The sequence below is a fragment of the Nelumbo nucifera genome, chromosome 5, assembly GCF_055504915.1.
Source record: "Nelumbo nucifera cultivar China Antique chromosome 5, China Antique-T2T, whole genome shotgun sequence".
NCBI classification, from domain to species: Eukaryota; Viridiplantae; Streptophyta; class Magnoliopsida; order Proteales; family Nelumbonaceae; genus Nelumbo; species Nelumbo nucifera.
The window spans coordinates 255,995-278,675 of record NC_142653.1 but is presented as its reverse complement, the minus strand read 5'-3'; the positions used below and the strand labels follow the sequence as shown (position 1 = coordinate 278,675).

General features: G+C 38.4%; 1 protein-coding gene and 1 long non-coding RNA gene across 2 annotated transcripts; both read left to right on the top strand.

Annotated features, from left to right (window-relative positions):
- The first annotated feature begins 18 nt into the window (after nucleotides 1-18).
- On the top strand, nucleotides 19-3,047 carry LOC148791169 (uncharacterized). Its single transcript, XR_016076329.1, has 3 exons — nucleotides 19-607; nucleotides 971-1,625; nucleotides 1,719-3,047. It is a non-coding gene; the product is annotated as an uncharacterized LOC148791169 (long non-coding RNA).
- Nucleotides 3,048-13,498: 10,451 nt separating this feature from the next.
- LOC104603849 (UDP-rhamnose/UDP-galactose transporter 2-like) lies at nucleotides 13,499-20,137 on the top strand. Its single transcript, XM_010268017.3, has 5 exons — nucleotides 13,499-14,291; nucleotides 14,881-15,065; nucleotides 15,158-15,358; nucleotides 19,044-19,205; nucleotides 19,342-20,137. Exons 1-5 carry the CDS (start codon nucleotides 14,162-14,164, stop codon nucleotides 19,705-19,707), a joined length of 1,044 nt encoding a protein of 347 aa, XP_010266319.1. The 5' UTR covers nucleotides 13,499-14,161; the 3' UTR covers nucleotides 19,708-20,137.
- The last annotated feature ends 2,544 nt before the right edge of the window (nucleotides 20,138-22,681 follow it).

The following is a 22,681-nucleotide window of genomic DNA, read 5'->3' as shown; positions in this document are numbered from 1 at the left end:
CCTCATACATCAGCGAAAAATTTTGTGAGTTTTCCCATTATAACCCTTAATGCAAAAAGAAGAAGAAATTTCTTCGCTGTTCTTGTTCCTGAGTTTTCGAACGTTGGAAGGATTCTCAGAGCCCCTTGTGTTCCTCGTTCACCGGCCGTCGGAGGCACCCTTCATTTGCTCTCCTTCCTCCTGAGTTTTCAAAGTTGGAACCTCTCTTTTACCTGTGTTTTCAAACGTTTGAAGATTCTCAGAAATTCCCTCTTCGCTCTCCTCCTTCCCGAGTGTTTGAACGTTGGAAGGATTCTCATAGGCCCCCCTGTGTTCACCTCCGTTCACCGGTCGTTGAAAGGAATCTCGATTTATACCCTTGAACACAAAAATGAAGAAGAAAGTGAAGACATCTCTTCGATCCCTTCTTCCCCAAGTTTCGACTATTGGAAGGATTCTCAGAGGCCCTCTGTGTTCACCGGCCGTCGGAGACACCATTCGTTCACCGTTGGAAGAAAGCTCAAAGCTCTGTTTACCGGCAGAAATATCTTCAGTCTCCTTCTTCCCCTGGCTTTGAGCGTCGGAAGGATTCTCATAGACGCTCCCTAGTCCCATTAACTTCAGTACGGTAAGGACCTATCTGAGAATGAATTGTTTAATGTTGATGTGGGAGTTTTAATTTCCAATTGTAATTATCCTTTGTGTTGTCTCTCGAACTGGAGTTGGAATAGCTCCATTTTAGTAGGCATTCAAGCAATAGTTACTAGGACTATGTTCAATACAAACTGGAACATTGTTGCATTATACAAACCGCACTGTACAGACCATTTGTTTGGTGAATACCTTGTATTGAATGATTTATATTTGGGAGTTGATTTCTCAGTTTGGTTGAGTGATAGTTGATTTTTGCCATTGCTTATATGTAATTGAAATGGTATACTGTGTGATGATTGTCTTTTGTGCTAATGTACGGGAGTTAAATTCTTGACAGGAAATGTCAAGTGCAAAAATTGGGGTTAGGTGTTTCACTAAACGGTTTAGAGAGATGTGAATAGTTTGCCACTAAGTTTGCAGCACAAAAGACACCCTTTGCTCACTTCTTAGATTTGCCACACATACCTATGGAAACGTCCCTTCTAAGTGATCTACAAAAATCCTAGGACTCGAATAGTATTGCTTTACATTGGTGGAAGGATTGTGAAATTTTTCGAGGCCAATGTTGCATTGATAACAAGGCTTGGCCTATCGGGTAATACTATTGCCCTATTGGAAGGCCTTCCCACTAGGAGATTGTTCATGGCTTCATTTGGATTGGACGAAAATCACTCCGAGTTGGATGTGGTGTGGCGTAGACTGAAAAAGATTGTTCTTTTGGATGGTGAGGAGCACATTGAGGAGGTGGTAAAGTTGATTATATTGTTCTTATTCAGTTGTGTGTTGTTTCCCCAAGGCAACTTGAGAGTGAGCACCTTCTGGGTTGGATACGTTGACAATTTACAACGTATCAGTGATCATGCTTTGAGAAAATGTGTACATGATTACCTAGTTGGTGGTATGACCGGATTGTATCCGATGCTGGTGCTGGATTGAGCAGGGGCGCATCCTCGTTCAACAGAAACCTATTTGGATGCAGCGTTGTATTGATGGTTAGTGTTAATAGTATTCACTTTTTTATTTATTTATACTTTACGTAAATCCCATTCAACTACCATTACTTATTGGTTGTTTGCTTTTTGTAGTCGTGGTTGTACGAGCACGCAATGCTTTTCACTCCTTCAGTTCCCGATACTAGTCCTCATTTGTTCAAGTGAGGGTACATGGGTTACCAATGGAACGTGAAGAGAACTAATTTGTTGAAGAAAGATAGACTACAAACGGTTCTCACTCCTACTCCTCTACTTATGATGTTTTTGTTTTTATTTGTTTAATTATGAGGAGACCCAAGATCTCACATGGATTTTTGAACTCATTACAAGTTGTTGAGGTTCTGAACCCTACCAATGAGGAGATGGCCTTGGTGAAGGTTCAGTTGGAGGGCTGTGTAAGTTGAATTCATGAGATTGTTTTTGTTTTCTGAGTCCTTTATGTGACCCAACTACATGGTAGTTGATTTTTATAGAGCAATAAACCTTTGGTGTTCATATCCTTGCGGAGTCAAGGGGCCATAGCGTGAGTAAAGAATCATTGAGCGATAGTGAGGACCCTAGTCATAGGTGGATCGTAAGGGGTAGAAGGTATTATTAGCGTAACTTACATGTTTCGAGTTATATATAAATTGACGAACTAGTAGTGTTGAGATTTGTTAACCAACTCCTAACTTGATTTTAAAGGGATTCTGCAAATCTTGTGTTAAATCTATGGAATATCAAATTTTGTGTATGGAGGCCAACCAGTACATCTCGACGAAAAAGCAAAATGAAGCACTTCGTGAAGAAGTTACAAGGCTTCATGCAATGTTGACAAGTAATGGTCTGGATCTGGATGGAGTACCATTGAGTAAGGGCCTGACAGCTTTGGCAACATGCTTGCCAGAAGTTGTTGATTATGGTGCAGAAATGCCTACTAGAGTCGTAGGCGACATCGCAAAGGTAGAGTATTCTCCTGAAAGGGCTAGCACATATGTTGTACCCCATCTTGCGAGATCGTTAATGTATCGCCCTCCATTGCCTCTACCTACAAATGTAGGTTTTCTCGGTCAAGGAGAAAGTGGAAGCAAAACAGCATAGTGGTGTTGCCTTACCTAGCTCCTAGGCAGCAAGGACATAGCGAAAGAGTTTGCCATTGTTGTAAGGTCCAAAAGAGTAGAAAAGGGGAAGGTGAAGTGATAATCGTTGTTGTTGTCTCGGTCTTGTCTCTAGGGTTGAGTTGTTTAGTATTGTAGTGACTTGTGGAGTATTGGGTGCAATTCGTGGATGCACAACCATTGTAGTCTTCTTTTAAGAGGAAGGAATTACTCTCGAAAAAAGATTTGATAGTTATGTAATGGTTCTTGAACAACTCCAAGAGAGGGCAAGTGCACATGATTGTATATTGGATTTTATCTATTTTATTAATTTTCTTTATACTTGATTTTGTCCATTTAATTTTTATTGTGTAATGAAGTTGATGAATGGTTATTCTCATGGTAATGAACAATTAGTATAGAGTGATGGTGTGGTGTTTCTGACCCCAAATTGCCTATTGCCCATCTTAAACCATGAAGCATGGCTCTATGATAAGGTATTATTGTAAGTACATGCTTCATTATCACTGGGACTATGGTGGGGGTGTTAAAAGAAAAACGGAGAAATCCCAACCGGGACACCTATGTAATGGCACGACGACACTTTATCAAAGTAATGTAAGGCCTATGCACTTGTGATGAGCACAGAAGGCCATTCTACACTTGTGATGAGCATGAAGCACCATCTGAGACTTGTAATGAATATAAAACACCTCCCCGGATTTGCGATAAGCAATCAGCGCCACTTGAGACTTGCGATGAATATAAAATGATATCACAAGTTCGAGGTGAACCCAATGCACTATCAACACCTTGCGATGAGCATGAAATGAAAACTATTGTTGTAATGAACGGAGGATAAACCTCGAGGTCGACGACACCCGCCTACGGAAGATTGTCATTCATTTTTATTCACAACCAACTATGAAGAGGTGCCTTAAAGATGATCGAGCATAATACCTAGCACACTAATCAGATCCAAGTATTGCCCTATGTGTCCATAAGAAAACCCATAAGGGGACGTAACCTAATGCACCATGCGAGAATCCTTAGGAAAATGGAAATTTTGTCCTTAAAAAATCTCGTTAGACACGTGGCAAAATCACAATGGTGCTCCCTTAATAGTTGACATAAAGATAAAGATCCCCTTTCATAATAGTAAATGTCTCATTTTAGATCCTTCTTCTTATAGCCTTGGGGTCCTTTCTATAAAAAGGAAAATAATTCTCTCTTGCGTCAAACAACCACATGACTCTAACCTTATAATTTCTTAGAAGATCTCTCACTCTATCTCTTCTCTATTTCCCTCTCTTCCCCATTGTCTCTTTGGACCTTCAAAGACTTGACCAACCGCCAAGAGTCCATGGTGATTATAGCTATTTTAGTTTAGGGGGTGTTATATGTCGTACAAGGCTAATTGGCAATCCAGTTTCTGAGGTGAACTTGCCCATAAAAAATCCCCTTGTGCTTATTTGACATTATTGGTTTTGTAGGTGATAGATGTGTATGGGATTTTGTTGATGGAAAGGTCCACCAACACCATCAAGATATGTTATGTGTCTTTGATGACACTGGTATAGTTGTTGCTTGCAATTAGTTAAAATCCACACAGCCTAACGATGCATTTTGTAATATAATTTCAATGTTGTGTGTTTGTAATACATTTGTATTTCTCAGACGCCCACCATGATGTTTTGTATCAGTGGCTAAAACCCAAAGAAATATTGGTGTCTGATAAGGTGTTCATACCACTTTCGGGTCGCTCACACTGACAATTAATGGTGGTCAATATTTTGCACTAAAAATTTGAAGTGTACAATTCCCTAAACAGCAGCTGTCACCAAGTGTATGCAAGGACCATGATGCATATCATGGTGTTGATTTTTACACCATTGGTTAGGTAGAAGATAATGACTCGGTTTGTTGATGTATGTCTGTTTGATTTCACATGAACTGGCAACAAGCAACATTGAGGGAGAAATTAGCATCATTTGTTGTCGGGGTCACCAGTTAGCCCTTTGAATTCGTGGAGTCAGTCCCAAAACAATTTGGGTATGTGTTATGTGGTGAATGTGTAGGTGATGGGGTCCTTGTATGATGGTTATTAAATATGAGGAAAAATCTAATATATGTTTTGTATAGTGGGAGTGAGTGTGGCGTGTTTATAATGAAGTACATGGAATTCATCGCCCGGGGCGCAGATATTCACTTTGATCTAATGAGTATATATGAATTTTGTGTCTAAGAACACATGGAATTGTATCACGTTAGTACTAAATTATGATACCCTTATTGTAGAGAATGATTGATGTTATTAGGTGGGAGATGGGGGCTTAATTCATCCGGAACCATATCTCGTGATTTGCACATGCTATGAGGAAAGGATGTGGATTCGTATAACATGATGTGATTGTGGTGAAAGAGGAAGATGTCTTCATCATTTTTTGTGTGATGAACAGATATTAACAATACAAATTATTCATCATTTTTTTGTTTGGTGAACATAGATTATTCATCATTAAATAGTAGAGCACTTAAAATGATGCTTGTGTTGGTCATACACGTACCATTTAAAATACGAGTATCTAATTTGTTCTTAAAAATGACTTCATTGTATTTCCCTGTAGCTTCTGGTACATTGAGTAATTCATTCCCTTCTTTTTAATTCTTATATGCATAAATGTTCTACAAGATTATGTTGCACGGAAGGATTCATAGAAAATGTTGTTGCCATGAGCAGAAGTGCAAAGTCGCACTATCACGAGTGGGGATGGTTTTGTTGTGCGTGAAATTAGTATTAGAAATGGGTAATTGCTCGACTCGAGCCATGTAATTTATTTTTGAATGATTTCTTGATATTGAACAAAGCTAACTATGTAAATGTATAGTTGAATGGCTTAGATAAATGTAAAATTTTTTATATTGCCTAGTGTGCAGTGTTTCCCCATTATGTGTGTGTGAGTTGTGACCAAATTTTTGCTCTATAGTCAATGGAATAAACCAATATAATTTTTTAATACAAATAGCACAGTGTGAGTATGGTTGGCACGGAATAGCTCCGATCAGAGTGGCCAATGGGTGGTTTTGCCAATTTTGACATGCTGTCCTAGACGGGTGGCACAAGGGTAGATGGGTGACGGTACCACCTCCACAGCATGGGGTGAAGTCCCCTCTACGTCCCCACAAGAGGCGGAGACACCCCAAGCTCATGGGAAAGGCCGACGGTGGGAAATGATGGTTTAGCTGATCCGTGCTGTTGGGCCGATGGGTGGACAGAATTTGTCGGGATGCTCAGTGGGTAAGTGGCAATAGGAGGGTGTGGGTTTGGTTGGTACAAAACAATTCTGAATCTGTTAGAGTGCCCAATGGCTGGTTTTGCCAATTTTGACACGTTGTCCTGGATGAGTAGCGCGGGGGTAGATGGGTGGCGGTACCACCTCACAACGTGGGGTGAGGTCCCCTCTATGCCCCCGCAGGAGGCAGAGATGCCTTGGGCTCACGAGGAAGGCCGACAGTGGAAAACGGTGGAACCACTATGTCCCATTGTTGGCCCAGGTAGTTGGGTCGATGGGCAGATAGAAGGTGTCGAGATGCTCGATGGGTGAGTGGCAATAGAAGGGTGTGGGTATGGTTGGCAAGGATCAGCTCCGAACCTGTCAAAGTGGCCAATGGGTAGTTTTGCCAAATCTAACACATTGTCTCAGATGAGTGGCGTGGGGGTAGATGGTCGGCGGTACCACCTCCATGGTGTGGGGTGTAGTCCCCTCTATGTCCTCGGAGGAGACATAAATGCCCCAAGCTCATGGAGAAGGCCGGCAGTGGAATCCGCTAGAATGCCCAGTTTGTGGTTTTACCAATTCTGACATGCTATCCCAAACGGGTGGCATGGGGGTAGATGGGCAGTGATGCCACTCCCACGGCATGGGGTGAGGTCCCCTCTACATCCCCGTAAGAGGTGGAGACTTCACGAGCTTATACAGAAGGTGTTGAAATGTTGACAATAGGAGGGTGTGGGTTTGATTGGCACATATAAAGATAGGTTCGAACTATAGTCCAAATGTAGGTACTACTCCTAGATTTTGTTTGGACGCCCATGCACGAGGCCCAATGGAGAGTTAAGGCGGTGATGGCTCAATTCAATGACTATTGGGCAATCCAATGGAATGGAGTTATAATTTAACTTGCAGCATTTCAATCAGTCAATCAAATGACCATTGGACACATGAAGATAGGTTCGAACTATAGTCTAGAGCTAGGTACTACTCCTAGATTTTGTTTGGACACCCATGCACAAGACCGAATGGATAGTTAATGAGGTGATAGTGCAATTCAATAACCATTAAGCAAACGAACGGAATGGAGCTACATATCAATACAATGAACATTGATGCATTTTCAATAGGTAATACAATGGAATGGGGCTACATTGGATGGCCGGTCCAACCAATTGGAAATGACTCCAATATGATGCACTACAATGACTTTTGTGCAACCCAAAGAGGTGAACACATTTATAAATAGGACGTTCATGCATCAGTTCATATGCGAACATACTTCACAATTACAAACATCAGTCACCTTCTAATTGAATTTCTCTTTTCTTTTCTAGGTGGATAATGGAGCAAATTGTTGTTACCACTAGACCTGTTCATGGGTTGGATTCGGGCTTGGATTTTTCCAAAGGGGTTTGGCCCGAAGCCCAAACTTGACACAGTGTAAGTCAGGCCCGAAGCCTAACCCGTGAACAAGTCTAGTTATCACTATCATTCTTCCATAGAGGGAGCTACTTAACTTAATACTCCGTCAATTGAACGTCGAAGATGTAGAGTGGATTATGAGTGCCAACAATGGCCTTTGTCATATGTGGGCACAGGGCATCATTTATTGGGAAACTCCATTCATCGCCAGATGCTAGCATACAAACCGCAACTACTTTGGCAATTCGCAACATTAGAAAAGCCAACAACGTCTATGTGGTGGATGTCACATACATAGAATACCAACACATTCGTAGGCAGAGTCAGAACCTACCAAGGATTGTCCTAATCGAGGGAAGCTGAATGCCTTGTTTGCCAAGCTTAGTAATGATGAACATAGCGATGAGGAGAAAGAGCTAGGGGGACAAGGATGAGAGCTCTACAAAAGCACAATGCAATAAAGAAGAAGATGAGCTCATAGAAAGCACCAAAGTTCAAGCCGAAGGGGTTGATGTATGTAGAGATCCGCCTGAATGGTCCACCCACAAGAGTTATGGTAGATATAGGTTCCACACACAACTTTATTTCTACTGAGGAAGCGACCAGATTGAAACTTGCACCCACCAAGGAAGTTGGCTGGTTAAAAGCCGTAAACTCTAATGCCAAACCCATACAAGGTGTAGCTCATGGAGTGGTCTTGCAACTTGGTGACTGGGAAGGGAAGATAGACATCTCAGTTGTGCACTTGTGCCCATGAATGATTTCCATGTTGTTCTTGGCATGAAATTCTTGACTCAAGTGAAGGCGATGCCCATACCCTACCTCAATTCAGTGTGCATATTCGAAGACCATGTTTCTTGCATGATACTAGTGGTGCCTGAAATGAAGACTACCCCCAAGATGCACTCAACATTGCAGCTAAGAGATGGAGGGCAAAAAGGAGAAACCACCTACCTAGCTACTTGGGTGGACTCCGACCTGCCCAAACAACTAACCATGCATCTCCTTCCAGCAACTACAACAGTGCTAGATGAATTTAAGGATGTCATGCCTTCCACACTGCTGAATAAGCTTCCCCCAAGGAAAGAAGTTGATCACAAGGTTGAATTGGAGCCTAGAGCCAAACCACCAACTTGCCCACCATACAGAATGTCTCCTCCTAAGTTGGTTGAGTTCCAAAAGCAGTTGAATGAGTTGTTGGATGCTGAGTTAATTCATCCTTCCAAGGCCCCTTTTGGAGCACTAGTCCTATTCCAAAAGAAACATGATGGATCTCCTTGGCTCTACATTGACTACCGGGCCCTCAACAAGCTTACTATCAAGAACAAGTATCATATAGGGGTGTCAATTGGACTGGATTTAGTCCAATCCACTCCAGTTCAATATTGATTCATTTACAAATGGACTGGACTAAATCCGGTTCAAACCCCATACAAATCGAATCCAATCTAGTCTACCTGAAATGCAAATGGATTGGATTGGACCCAATCCAGTCCAAATTAAATGTTTCCCTCAAAATATTTTCCAGAAACAAAATGTTTTCCTCATAAAACAATACTCAATAAGGAATAAATTATTTCCTTAATTTCTTAGAAAATAAACAAAATGGTTTCCATATTAAGAGTTTGTGTCACCAACTTGGTGGACTTCACCAAACAAAAGATTGGGTCATACTCATACAGTGTGTCACCAACTACAGGATGATACTGTCAAATGCCTGGTTCAATAAAAGATTCAGTGTGTATATTATCAGTTTTTATATCAGCCCAATTTAAGACGATTAATTTGACCATTCACAAGTCCATCGGTTTTGAGTGAAAGATATCACCACAAAGACAAAAACATGAAATTTATAGTTACTAAACGGTGATTGTCAATGCATAGATACAGAGTACATTTTGTCTTCAGTAAAGATTTACTATTAATAGGCATAATGTACAAATATTTTTGAGCTGCTAAGCATCTTCATTATCACTCATATTTGGTGTTTCAAGGTAAAATTCCGACTCAGCTCCATCCACGATCCTCCCCCTGTTTCGGTTATCAGATAGAAAAATACAACATAAAACAAATTATTTGGTGTGTGGACTGTAGAGATCTATAAATGAAAGAGAAATATAGTAGTAAAATAGAAATACTGGCATTTTTTTTATCAATAACAAGAATACTGACAATTTTTTTTACTAGGAAAACATATTCCTAGAGATTTTCTGATTTTATGCGTATTGAACGAAGATGCCAATGGCCATAGTTTAATGCACACTAATGACATAAAAATGCAAAGTCATCTAAAAACTAGAATAATGATTAAACTTTGATTCAATCAGGAAAGGAAAAAAAAAAGTCATTACTCAGTTTTAAAAGTACAAAAGAAAGGATTTTCTGGCTTTCCTTGATTCTCTAATTGCCTCCTTAAGTCATCCAGCCACTTCAAAGTCCAGAATCTTCCAAAAGAAAACATAACATATTAGAAAGTACTACTAAACAAAATGGAACTAAGTACTGAAAACATATGAGACAAGCAAACATAGTGAAAGGTTGCGGTTACACCCAACTCTTTCTAATAACTAAGAGTGATCAGGTGAACTTTACTGCATAGTTAAAAAGGAATAACTCTAGAACAAAGTGTAGAAGCAACGAGGCAATTATTTTAAGTAGATCTAGAAGGGGTAACTTAACAACTAGTGGGCCAATCTCTGTACAACAATATGACAAGTTGGTCTTTTTGTTTCTTCCCTTTCGTTCTAAGATACAAGATATGCTTCTTAGTATAAACAATATCCAGATAAAGTGAGTGTGTACTATGTAATTTACATGTGCACAAAACCACATTAAGTTTAGAAATTAGACTCCATCAATTAAGTTTAACCACATTATAAGAAGCAACATAGAATGACAAAGTGCATTAGAAACCCCAGAAAAATAGGAAAACAAAAGAAAATTAAAAGATAAATATGAACAATTTACCTGCATTAGTTGTTTTTACCTATAATAAATTGTTGAAGCTATAGATTCATTCTCATTAAGGAAAGATGTCCAAGGGCTATAGATTAAATTGAGTGGGGGAAACTATGACATTTCATCCACCAACATCACCATCAGCACACCATCTGAGTGTCATCAAGTGTCTTGGGTGGGTCATTGTATGCTTTTTGTATAGGGGAAGTATGCCAATGGCAATATTGTAAATAGTAGTATGATTATTCAACATTTTATCTTGAAAGATATATTTTATTAATATTAAACCAAGATAATAAAGTCCTTCACCTTGGGTATCCCATCTTGATATTCATTAAGTACAAAAGATGATAGGCAATGAGATTTAGCTAATTGGGATACCTTGTGGGCAGTACTGTTAAACTTCCTATTTACAAAGCCAAAAGAGACGTGTCTAAACTTTGAAATTAAAGAACTGATACTAAACAAAAGCCACTGGCAGGACCAGGGTAGATCTGTCTTTTGCTGAAGCGCTTGAACTACTTGCTGAGCATCAGTGTATATACAAACTTCTTGAATTTCCCAGATTGAAAGTTCTGATAAATTTTGCAGAATAGCATACAATTCAGCTTGAATTACCGAAAAAAATTTGGTTGGTTCTACCTCTAATGATTTTCAAGCAAGATAGGTTTTTTGAGAGACAAATAGCACCATATGTATATAGAGAATTTGAGATTTTCCCTGCATCAATAAACACAATAAGATCCAAATTTTGGGATATGCTAAGAGTAACTTTATCCATTGAGTATTGACTTGGGGGAGCATCGATGTTGGAATGAGAATTTGACTATAAGCAAGAATTGTTAATTTGATGCAGTAGATTGGTAGGTCGAATTAATCTGTTTTTAAAGCTCTTTTCATTCCTGGCATACCATATGTAATAAGAAGCTATAACTATCTAGTTGAAAATATTCATAAATAGAGAGCAATCTGCAGTTTAATTGTAAAGAGTTTTAATACAAAATATCCAGGATCCTTGAAATATAAATTTGTAATGAATATTCCAAGGGTTGGCAAATAGGATTGCTTGGGTATAATTGCAATTCATTAATAAGTGATTTAAAGTTTTAGCTTCTAGATCACAGAGGACACAAGTTTTGTGTTGATTGTCTTGAAATATCTTATCTTTTACAGGAATGAAATTATTAAGAATTCTCTAAAACAGAAGTTGAAAATGGGGTGCAGTTTTTAGTTTCCAAAGCTTTTTAAGACAAAAGCTGAGATCTAGGTCTATAGATGGACAAGATAGTCCTTGGTTCTTCTTGTATTCTTCCTTTACTGTAAATTTGCCTGAACTATGTTGGAACCAGATCCACGAAGTTGGATGGGAAAATGGGGTATTCAAAATCCTTGTTGCTTCATCAGTAGCAAATAAAGAAATAATAACGTCTCGATTCCATTGACCATTCTGAATAAGATGGTTGATATTCAACTTTTGAAATTGGGGAGCTAAAGGAAGAGAAATCCAAGAAAATTGATTTTGTGCTTGAACCCAAGGTCGTTGAGAAATTGGAAATTTAGAGTCTTCCTTAATTAAAGAAAGACATTTAGAGGCAAGGTCAATAAGAGTTGGGGCTACTGATTTCTAAAAATTGGAACCTGAAGTTGTGATAGAGTAGGGAAACAAAGTATGGTTTTTTAGGTATTTCGATTTCCAAAGATGAGCCCATAGATTGTTTTGTTCATTAAGAAATCTCCAGGCTGTTTTCTTGAGTAGAACTTTATTAGTTAATTGGAGATTTCTGCAACCTAAACCTCCCACAGCTTTAGGTAACATTAGGACATTCCAAGCACACATGGTACGGGTGAGGTTTTGATTTTGAAGTTCCCCACCAGAAGTTTTTGATTATTTTGTCCATCTGGTCAGTAGTTTTCTGGGGGAATTTAATTAAGGTCATGGCATGGAGGGGAATAGATTGTAAAACAGAATGAATTAATATTTTTTTCTCAGTCTGACCGATAGTTGAGGCTCTCAAAGAGTTGAGTTTTGCTTGCATGTTATCTAGACAAAAGTTAATTTGGAATGTTTATTCTTAGACCAGAAGAGAGGGAGCCCTAGATATTTACAATTCTTATGCAAAGGTTTTACTTTCAGTTGTCTCCTAATTATACGTTTGAACTCTTGGATGAATATTTTTGCTACAAAAAATATTGAAGGTATCAAAGCTCCAAAAGCTTAAGTTACTATTTGTGGGGAAATAGATAATTGAATAGTGTCAAGATCATGTAAAGATTAACAAAAACTTGTATGATTGTAATTATCATCATTCTATACAATATAAAAAGCCTTTTATCTAATTTGTATGCATTTGTTATTGATTTATTGCTTGCATTTTTTACTTTTTTACTTTGTAGGCTTACTCGTTGACTAACGAATACTGTACGGGCTCCATAGTAGGGGTGAGCAAAAAAATTAAAAAACCGAATGGATCGAAACCGAACGGAAAAATTGATTAATCAAACTGGTCAGCTCATTCGGTTTCGGTTAACCATTTAAAAAAATCAACGGTTAACCGAATCCACGGATATATACAATAATATATATTTATATATTATATACTTTTAATTTTTTTTTTAAATCGAATAAAAGATTTTCATTTATTCGACGCCTAATCGCCTACTGTACCTATTTATTAGCTGCAATCTAAGAGACTTTAGGTTCAAATTTTAATTTATTAGCTACCTACCAATAAATTTATTCGGCAATCTGCCTTGCTAGAGTGCCAACTTATCTTTTCCATGACTGCCAACTGTCTTTTTCAGCTTTCTCTTTTTTTTTTCTCTCTCATTTTTCTATTTTTCTATTTTTCTCTTCTCTCCGTTTTCTTGTTATAAGTTCTCAATTTTCTTCTCTCGTTCCCTCAGTTCTCTTCCACTCCAGAGTCTAGACGGCCGCACGGCCCGCGCCAATCACCAGCACGGCAACGACGGTCGCCGCCTCACCGGCAAGCAAGCATCAACATCTAATCAATCCGGCAAACAAGCACCAACGCCGTCTCACTCTCTCAATTCTCTCTTCTCTCTCTCACCTTTTTTCTCTGCATCTCCACTAGGCAACAGCTACACCACCTCTCAGGCTCTCATTCAGGTGACACTCGTCGGCAACCACCGGCACTGACAACAATCAACAGCACCAACAGTCTGACACCAATTTTAATTTTTTTTCTTTAAGTGTATAAAAAAACCGAAAAACCGAATCACAATTAACTAATCTATCGATTAATCGATGAACTGATTAACCGATTGCATTGATTCGGTTTCGATTTGCATATTTAAAAAATCGATCAAATCAGTTCGATTTGAAAAAATACTCCAACCGAACCGTGGGCACCCCTACTCCATCGTACAATCTCGTGACAATAGGGTCCTGCTTGTCTTTTTTCCCCTTTATTAATGGCTTGGCTTTCCTTGATTGTCTATTAATGGGTCCGATCCCATCTCATGATAAATGGGTTGAGTTAAAGCCTGGCCCATGGTGGGCTTGGATGCACATAATTGGAAGGATAGATGTTGGATGGAGATCGGATTTGGAATTTAAGTGTGTGGGTTGTGAAAGGTGGTGGTGGTGAAAACGAGTGTGAGTGCGAGTGTGAGAGGGAGTAAGGGGATATCCATGGAGGAAAACATATGGAGGGAGCAAGAAATGGAGGCGTGACCAGGCTTCCTCGCCCTTCACAAGTTTTCTGCTCATTCTTTCTTCCCTTCGGCTTAAAATAATATTCTCTTTGACATCTGCATAGACAGAACGTTTTCTCGATCTGAGGACATGGAGGACGAGAAAAAATCCTCGGCTGTCTCGGATGTGAGTGCGTGGGCAATGAACGTAATCAGCTCCGTTGGCATTATCATGGCCAACAAGCAGCTTATGTCCCCTAGCGGCTACGCCTTCAGCTTTGGTCTCTCTCTGATCTGACATCTGATCTTCTTATATCTCATTGTGCATTGTGAATTACTGAAATTTACTGGATTTCACTGTGAATTATTGCCAAGTGTGGTTATCTTTTCCTGGTTTTCTTTCTTCTATAGATCTCATTCCTTGGCTATGTAATCTTGATTTTGTTTCTTATGTAGATTACTATTTTCATTTGCGTCTTGGTTCTTGCTGTTCGAGTTACAATTTCCAATGGACTTGAATTTCTTGTTTCTCTGGTTTTGCCTTGTTTAGTTTCCCTTCTTTTGATTTTCTTTTGCTACAATTTGCTTGAAATCTCTCATCTCAAGATGGGTAAATTGGTAATTGAGTATAACTTGTCCCGCCTTTTTTAATCAGCTTAAGGATCTCTTTCCTACTTAGGCTTGAAGCTGATTCCATAATGTTTTCTTCTGGATTTGATACTCATCTATGATCTGAATTGGTTTCTTTGGCTACTACACCCTCTTTTCTTGAGATTAGTTGTGGGAATTCTTGATTTTGTTACTCGCTCGAGGGTAAAATTGCCCTTTTCGTTTTTTTCCTGCGCTTAATATTGTTTTCTTCTTTTTCAGCAACAACTTTGACTGGGTTTCACTTCGCGGTGACTGCATTGGTTGGTTTCGTGTCAAATGTTTCCGGGTATTCTGCTTCAAAACATGTACCTTTATGGGAGCTTCTCTGGTTTTCAGTGGTTGCCAATATGTCAATTACGGGGATGAACCTAAGTCTAATGCTAAACTCTGTAGGATTTTATCAGGTAGAGACTAATGGAATAAATTTATGCTGGCCGCTGGGTGGATGAATGGTTTCTCAGTATAAGCAGCATTAATTATCATTTTTGTGGTGCAGATTTCAAAACTAAGCATGATTCCGGTGGTTTGTGTGATGGAATGGGTCATTCATGGCAAACATTACTCGAGAGAGGTTAAGATGGCTGTGGTGGTTGTGGTTGTTGGTGTAGGTGTTTGTACTGTAACAGATGTGAAGGTGAACGCCAAGGGGTTCCTGTGTGCTTGCATGGCAGTCCTTTCAACATCATTGCAGCAAATTGTAAGTACTTATAGTGAATCTTCTCCTATTTTATTATATGTACAAAGACTATTACCCAATGTTGGTCCCAGCTATTTGCGGGTAGACTGGATACGCACCTAACCTTTGGCATTTTTTCTCTTTTTTCATAAGTGCCTTCTCTACTTGAACCCACATTCTCTCAGATTTTACCATTGCACCAAGCAATGGCTCCTATTGCATTATATGTAAATCGGATCTATTTTAATGCTGACAAGTCAATAAAATTAGTTGCATTGGTCATCTGTTTGGGGGTATAAATGTATAGTTTACGTCTTTCAGCATTGCTTATTTTGTTGTAATAATTAAAGGCAAAAAGCACTTTATATGTTATTATTTATAATGAACCAATATATCCCATGGCATTTTTTAGTCCATTCATGCAATATCAAGATCAAAATCCACATCAATACCAAAGTAAAAATGGTCTGATCTCATTATACACAAACACAGGAGGCCATTAAGGGGGTGTTCTACAATGTGAATTGTTTTTCTTGTTGTGAGTTCAAAAAACAAATTAAAATCATCTGTTTTGAAAATAATTTGGTTCTTAAAACAAAAAACATGGAAAACATGTTCTTGATTGCATGTGTGCTTTTTGTTTCCAAAACTGAAACCAAAACTTGCTCTTGAATTTCTGGTTTGAAAATCATGTTTTCATGTTAATGATTTCTCATCATCTTTTATAAACCATACAATATCTGTACTCTATTTTTTTTAGTTTTAAAACCATCATTTGTTGTTTTCAAAAACATGAATTATTTTTTAAAACAAAACCAACTTATTTTTTCTTCTCAAAACAAAAAATACAGTTCAAGTACGTTTTTTGTTTTTTGCTGATGTGGCAATTGAAAAACAAATGAAAAAACCCATGTTGTAGAACACCCCCTAAATTGTGACACTTCGTTCTCTATGGAGGTCTCCTCCAACCCTTCTGAGTTTTAACTTTTAAATTCGTATGGATGAGATCCTTTAGTTCATCATCATGTGAACATGATATCTTAAGCTTTGTCCCAATATATGTGTTTGGCTACATGAATCCTGTTTCACCATTCTGTTATGTTCATTGCAATATCCATCCTTAAAATATGGGCATTTAAATCATTTCTGATTTCTTCCACTCAATTCCTTTTTAGTCTGCCCCTAGTTCATCATCATGTGAACATGATATTACCACCACCATCATCATCATCATCTAAGCTTTGTCCCAACTATATGGGTTCCGCTACATGAATCCTGTTTCACCATTCTGTTATGTTCATTGCAATATCCATCGTTAAAGTATGGGCATTTAAATCATCTCTTATTTCTTTCACTCAATTCCTTTTTAGTCTGCCCCTAGTTCATCTAGCCCTTCAACTTATAACAGAATAATTTTTTCTAACAGGTACTGTCGGTGATCTTCTATGTACTTGGCCAAACCATCTCAATCTACTTTGTCTCATTTTATCACCTATTGAAGCTACTCCGGTTTCTTCATATATGACTTCATTTCTAACCCTATCCTTTCTAGTTCTACCACTCATCCATCTGAGCATTCACATGTTGTTTCTTAACTGTCCAACACTCTGTTCATCATGTGGACATGATGTATGCTAGGTTAAATAGGTCAATCTCAAAGCCTTTATTGCTAAAAAACACAAAAAGATTTTGATGCCATAAAAGATCAGTTACTCCATTAATTCAGGTTGCCTTGGAGTTCAATGTGGTAAGTTTTGACTAGGATGATCAATTATTCAAAGCTAGTATCAATATTGAGGTTGCCTTGGGTCATAGAAGGAGCATAGATCAAGGAGATTGTAACAATAATGACATTAAGGGCTTGAATCTGATTGTTTTAACTTTAGGCTGCAGGAAGATGCTCTTGAAGAATCAATCTAAATGGATAAAAATCTTGATTGTGGGAAGCGTATGAAGGTGCAGAGGAGCCAAGGATTGGTAAGTATTACATAATTACAAAGAATTTTTCTCATTTAAGAGGACTTGTGGGGTAGGTCTTAGTAAGAAATTAAAGAGGGTGTACAAGAGGAAAACTTTGAAGGATAACACTTGTCAAAACTGCAGACAATTGGTCAAAAGCCATGAATGACAGTTCTGGATGAAGATGATTATACTATTGTACACTTTTTAGAGGGAACCTCTCCCTTTATTTAAAGGAAAATCACATTTTTCAAAAAAAAAAGGTTCCGGATATGAAAAGTTGGAAATTGAAAGTGAGTGGCAGTATTGAAGATGATGCAGATTTGCATAATTCGTTGTGCATCATAATGGAGTATGTTTCCTGTCTTGCTGTGTGTTGGAAGTGATGGATTGTGAAAGAGAAGGGCATGATGAAGTGTTGAAAACCAGGAAGGGACAAGCGATAAGACAAGATTTTGTTTCACTTGATGACTTGATAAAGCTGTTTGATATCAACAGGGTGGTTAATAAATAAATAGAAGTGGGTAGGAAATTGTGGTTGTTCTTTCTACAAGTGCAAGGAAGTTGTTTATGGAGTTAGAAGAGAAAAAAAGAATGAAAAATATTAACACAAGTGCAAGGAAATTGTTTATGGAGTTAGAAGCAAAGAAATGAATGAAAAACATTAAATCCATAAGTGCTGAAGACATTATGTATTATTATCAAGTCAGGTAGAGAAAATGAAGATGGAAGAGACTGAAATTATAGGTGTAGGAAGAGGTGAAGGGATATTATGAAGGGTTGAGAGTAAGGAAATGATGATTAAAAGGGAGAAAAGTCTTTTGGTTGGGATTCCTTTGGGAAGATATCTAAAGAGTGGTCTAGGACTTTAAGAGGTTCTTTAAATATCATTGTTATACCTGGTAGGAAATGGTTGAGGGGTTTGTACTTGGTTCCTATGTTTTGGTTCCCATGATGCAGCTGGGTCTGAGAGAGGCCAATTTGTGTAAAGAAAATGCCAGTAGTTAGGTCCATTTCCAGTCCATCCCTCCCAACCCCTCAGATAGCAGGGACCAGCATTGGGTAATGACGTTTTTCTAATGCAGTTGGATAGAGATGGTAGCAGTGCCTATTGTCTTTTAGCTTGCTGGACTTTCTGGAAGTATTTTGTACCATTAATCCCCCGATAGTCATGGCAAAGTTCCTGCTAGTTTCTCAATATAATTTTTTATTGATTTGTACATCAATCATTATTATACAGAAACATCTCATGCCTATTAGATGCCTTCCTCTTGCGTATTTATTGAACAGGAACTTTCAATGATGATATTGTTTAATATGAACCTCTTACAAGTTACATGTTATGGATGCCCCATGTTTGTATATTAGATGATGTGCATGATGCATGGTGGCTTCATGCATAAACCACCATGGCCTACTGTTCATCACTTCTATGGCAGGCACATAGAACTGACTGGAGGATCCCTTGGAGCCAAATAACAAGTTGACAAACTTTGCACGCAATGTTGTAGCTGTTTACTATTGTGAAGTCCTATAACCTATACTACCTGTTAGTGGCAAAATATGGCACTTGGACCTTTGGGGGAGACGGGTATGGAAACCCATGTTGAAAAATCTAGGCAGCTCACGTTGCATCTGCACATTGGTCAAATTCTTCTGCTCACTACATGCTTATTTAATCTTGTTTATTTAAAACTGTGGTTCATGTTCTCTAATTTCTAATATGAAAACCCACTTGGTGGTACAGACAATTGGTTCCTTACAGAAGAAGTACTCGATTGGCTCATTTGAATTACTAAGCAAGACTGCCCCAATACAAGCCTTCTCTCTTCTTGTGCTTGGTCCTTTTATTGATTACTACCTTAATGGGCAATTCATAATGAACTACAAGTTGTCTTCCGGTGCCATTGTAAGTCAGCAATCACATCTTTCCACTTGAATCGAGATGCCATCTCCAAATGCTTTTTTTTTTTTTTTTGCCTCCCTCTGAATCTAAAAGGAATTCCTCCAGATTTATATCTAACGGGCAGTTGAAAAATGTGCAGCTCTTCATACTCCTCTCGTGCTCGTTGGCTGTATTCTGCAATGTGAGCCAGTACCTTTGTATTGGACGCTTTTCGGCTGTTTCCTTCCAGGTGTTAGGTCATATGAAAACCATGTGTGTCCTCACATTGGGGTGGCTGCTCTTCGACTCACAGCTGACACTTAAAAATATACTTGGGATGGCTCTTGCAGTCCTTGGAATGGTAGTTTACAGTTGGGCAGTGGAGGTCGAGAAACAGGTTAATTCCAGTATCATCGCCCACTTGAAATCCAAGGAAAGCTCGACAGAAGAGGAAATCAGACTACTTAAGGATGGGGCAGAGAATACTAATGTGAAGGATGTTGAACTTGGCGGATCCAAAAGCTAGGTAGATATCCTTTATGGCAAGAAATTGATCTATTTTGTTCGGACTTTATGTTCTGGCATTCTTGCTTCATTATGGTGTGCATCATGCAAAGATGGATCAAGTCCACCCCATTCTCATCCTTCGGCCACCTTTTTGAAGCATATGTGCTTTCAGTTACCCAAAGAAATTCTTTTTTTCCTTTTTCATTATTTTTCATGGAGATCAAGATGGTAAAGCTATAATGGGGGTGGGAAGATGTAAAATATATTAGTTAGTACAAGTCTTGCTATCAAATAGGATTTTTTTTTTGGGTGAAATTTTAATCAAATGGGATATTCGCTGTTTTGTAGTCCTTTCCTACTTATGATTGATTGTCCTTCGGAGAGAAGGCTGTTCTTGTCTATATTTGGAAAAATGGTTTGATACATGGTAATTTATATAATTATTTTCATATTTTTAATTGTGTTCAATATGCGTAAAGGGTTAGATCCTTCAAAGGGGCTATACAACCGGGTTAGCCCATCCCCATCCCCTTGAACACCCCCTACTCCCCAAGAGATGTAACACGGGCCGTGTTGCCCGCGGGCTGGGAGGCACAACCTGGTCAAACCGGTCACTGTAGCAACTGGGCCGTATTGGGTTTGGGTTTTGAGGTCCACGGGCTGGCAAGACACAGCATGATAATGTGAACCATACTGCCACAACCCATAGCCCAGTCCGGCATGGCACGAAGCCAGCCTGCTGAAAAACAGAGCCATGGCAGGGTCAGCTTGCTGAAGAATATAGCCATGGCAGGGTCCTCAATAGCTATTTTACACTTTTTTTTAGGATTTTTTCATAAAAATCTCCCCAGCAGCTATAAATAGTTAGTTGGGGGGTATTTGTGAAATTTGGCTTTGGGGAGAAAAATGGCTTAAATGCCCCCATAAAAGCTAATTTGTGGGGGCATTTTAGTGAAGTGATAATTAACTTTATTAGACCCAAATATCCATCCTATGGTTAATTTTTAGGGGTATTTTTGTTAATTAACTATAAATATAAATGTCCTTAACATTCACCAGTTTTATCACACCAATTTTCATATTCTCTCATACTCTCATATTCTCACATACATTCTCATACTCTTTTATATATACTCTCTTACTCACTAGTCCCCAATTTTCAATTTTATTCAAGTTTCAACAAGGAGAAGGCATGCTCAAGTGTCCCAAGCAATGTTTTCAACCTGTCGTTGACCTTACCAATTGAACCATTCAAACCATCACCCTACTTTAATTTTGGGTTCAATTTTGCTAAAACCCTCTATTTGGTCAAGAAACATTGACCTAGTCAAAAACCATCTTCACTTGAAATGTTGAACCATTGACCCATTTGACCCAATAATCGGGTCATGGGTTGCACACTCAATGTATGTGCATACTTCTTTCTTTTTTTGGCACCATTAATAACTTCTCACTGATCCTTTTTTTCCCAAAGTTTTGGTTGTGGGATTTGATTCCGTGTCAAGGCTGTAACAAACTAGTTAGTCCTTGGTTGGTTCTATGTGCAACTTCTAGGGACCACAACTTTGCACTCTAATGTCCAATTAGGGTGATATATATATTTTTTTTAATTTGGGTAATTTTTCAATATCTTTGATTGAGGTGATCTTTTTCGGCCCCAAATTATAACTTTTAGCATTTTTTACAAATAAAAAATTGAATTAAAAATCTAAATTAAACTTAAAATAATATTTATATATACATATATTACATCTAAAAATAATTATATATTTTTATTGATAAAGTACATGTTTATACATACCTACACACATACATTTGTTGATGTGGCTGTTAGACAGTGTATGCCCTTAGTTTCAATTAGAATGATGTACATTATGACATTTAATGTAAATGAATAAAGTACATATTTGATTCATGTTATCATGGTGTGTTTCTTTGTAATACCCTTAAACTGGACACATATGAGACTCGTGTTAGTATAAAATCTTCAAAAGTCGTTGGATAGATCTAGGGAGATTTATCATGTCTTAACTGCTAGGGTGAGACCTGAGGTACATGTAGTGTGGGTTTTCTTGAAACCCTGAACCGGACCTTGGATATAGATGGGCAAAACCGGAATGTTACACCTGACTCTTAGACTCGATTATGATACTACACTAGGTGTCGGATTGGGCTATCTTTGATATGCCAATCAATGAGATTCTTAGAAGGGGTCAAAACCTGGGTATGTTGGGACAGTCTGAGAATTCATCTGAGTGAATGATCATAGTGACAAGATCAGCCCCTTTGTCGAACAAAGTGAATCATCGGGGATGCACTCTCTGATGGAAACCAAAACTACTAACAGTTGATTTCAACCGTTGAAATTTGTTTTGCAAAAGTGCGGCACTGTACCTTGCAGCCAAGAGAGAGGTTCTCTCTTGTCGGGCAGTGTTTGATCATTATGAGCTGAGAGGTTAAGTGTAAGACCATTGATGGTAATACTTGATGGGTTAATTTTGCATATGCCCACAGTTCTTAGGTTTTTATAAGGTGGCTTAATCCAATGACAATTTAGTGTAAATGTTGGGCCCATTAAGAGCCCATGGTGATAGACTCAAGGGTTCATTGTCTCCTACAATGAATTCGGACAGGCCTTGTAACAGAGACTGGGTTGAACCCATGTGGTTGATGTGTAGATCAATATTTGGGTCCCACGCCATACAAGGATAATCAACTGGGCAATAGATTGAAAGGATAAGTGAGCACATAGACTTAATGAGCCTAAAGCCCAATTCGAACTAGCTTAATGAGATTAATTAAATGAGGGCGGTTCTGGGATTTGGATCAGCAGATAGGATAAGGGATTATCCCTATCCACTCAAAGAGTTCAGATCCAAATAAAGATTTGGATCAGGAAACTCCTAATTAGATTAGGAAGGCTGATCTTTATCTGCAGATAAGATAATGGATTATTTTTATCTCTTAAAGAGAGTTCAGATCCAAATAAAAAA

Bases quoted from the DNA above. Each gene is read 5' to 3' on its own strand.
- LOC104603849 (XM_010268017.3), top strand. From the start codon at position 14,162: ATGGAGGACGAGAAAAAATCCTCGGCTGTCTCGGATGTGAGTGCGTGG. The intron at 15,066-15,157 runs GTAGAGACTAAT...TTTGTGGTGCAG, and splicing joins ACTCTGTAGGATTTTATCAG to ATTTCAAAACTAAGCATGAT. The intron at 19,206-19,341 runs GTAAGTCAGCAA...AAAAATGTGCAG, and splicing joins AGTTGTCTTCCGGTGCCATT to CTCTTCATACTCCTCTCGTG.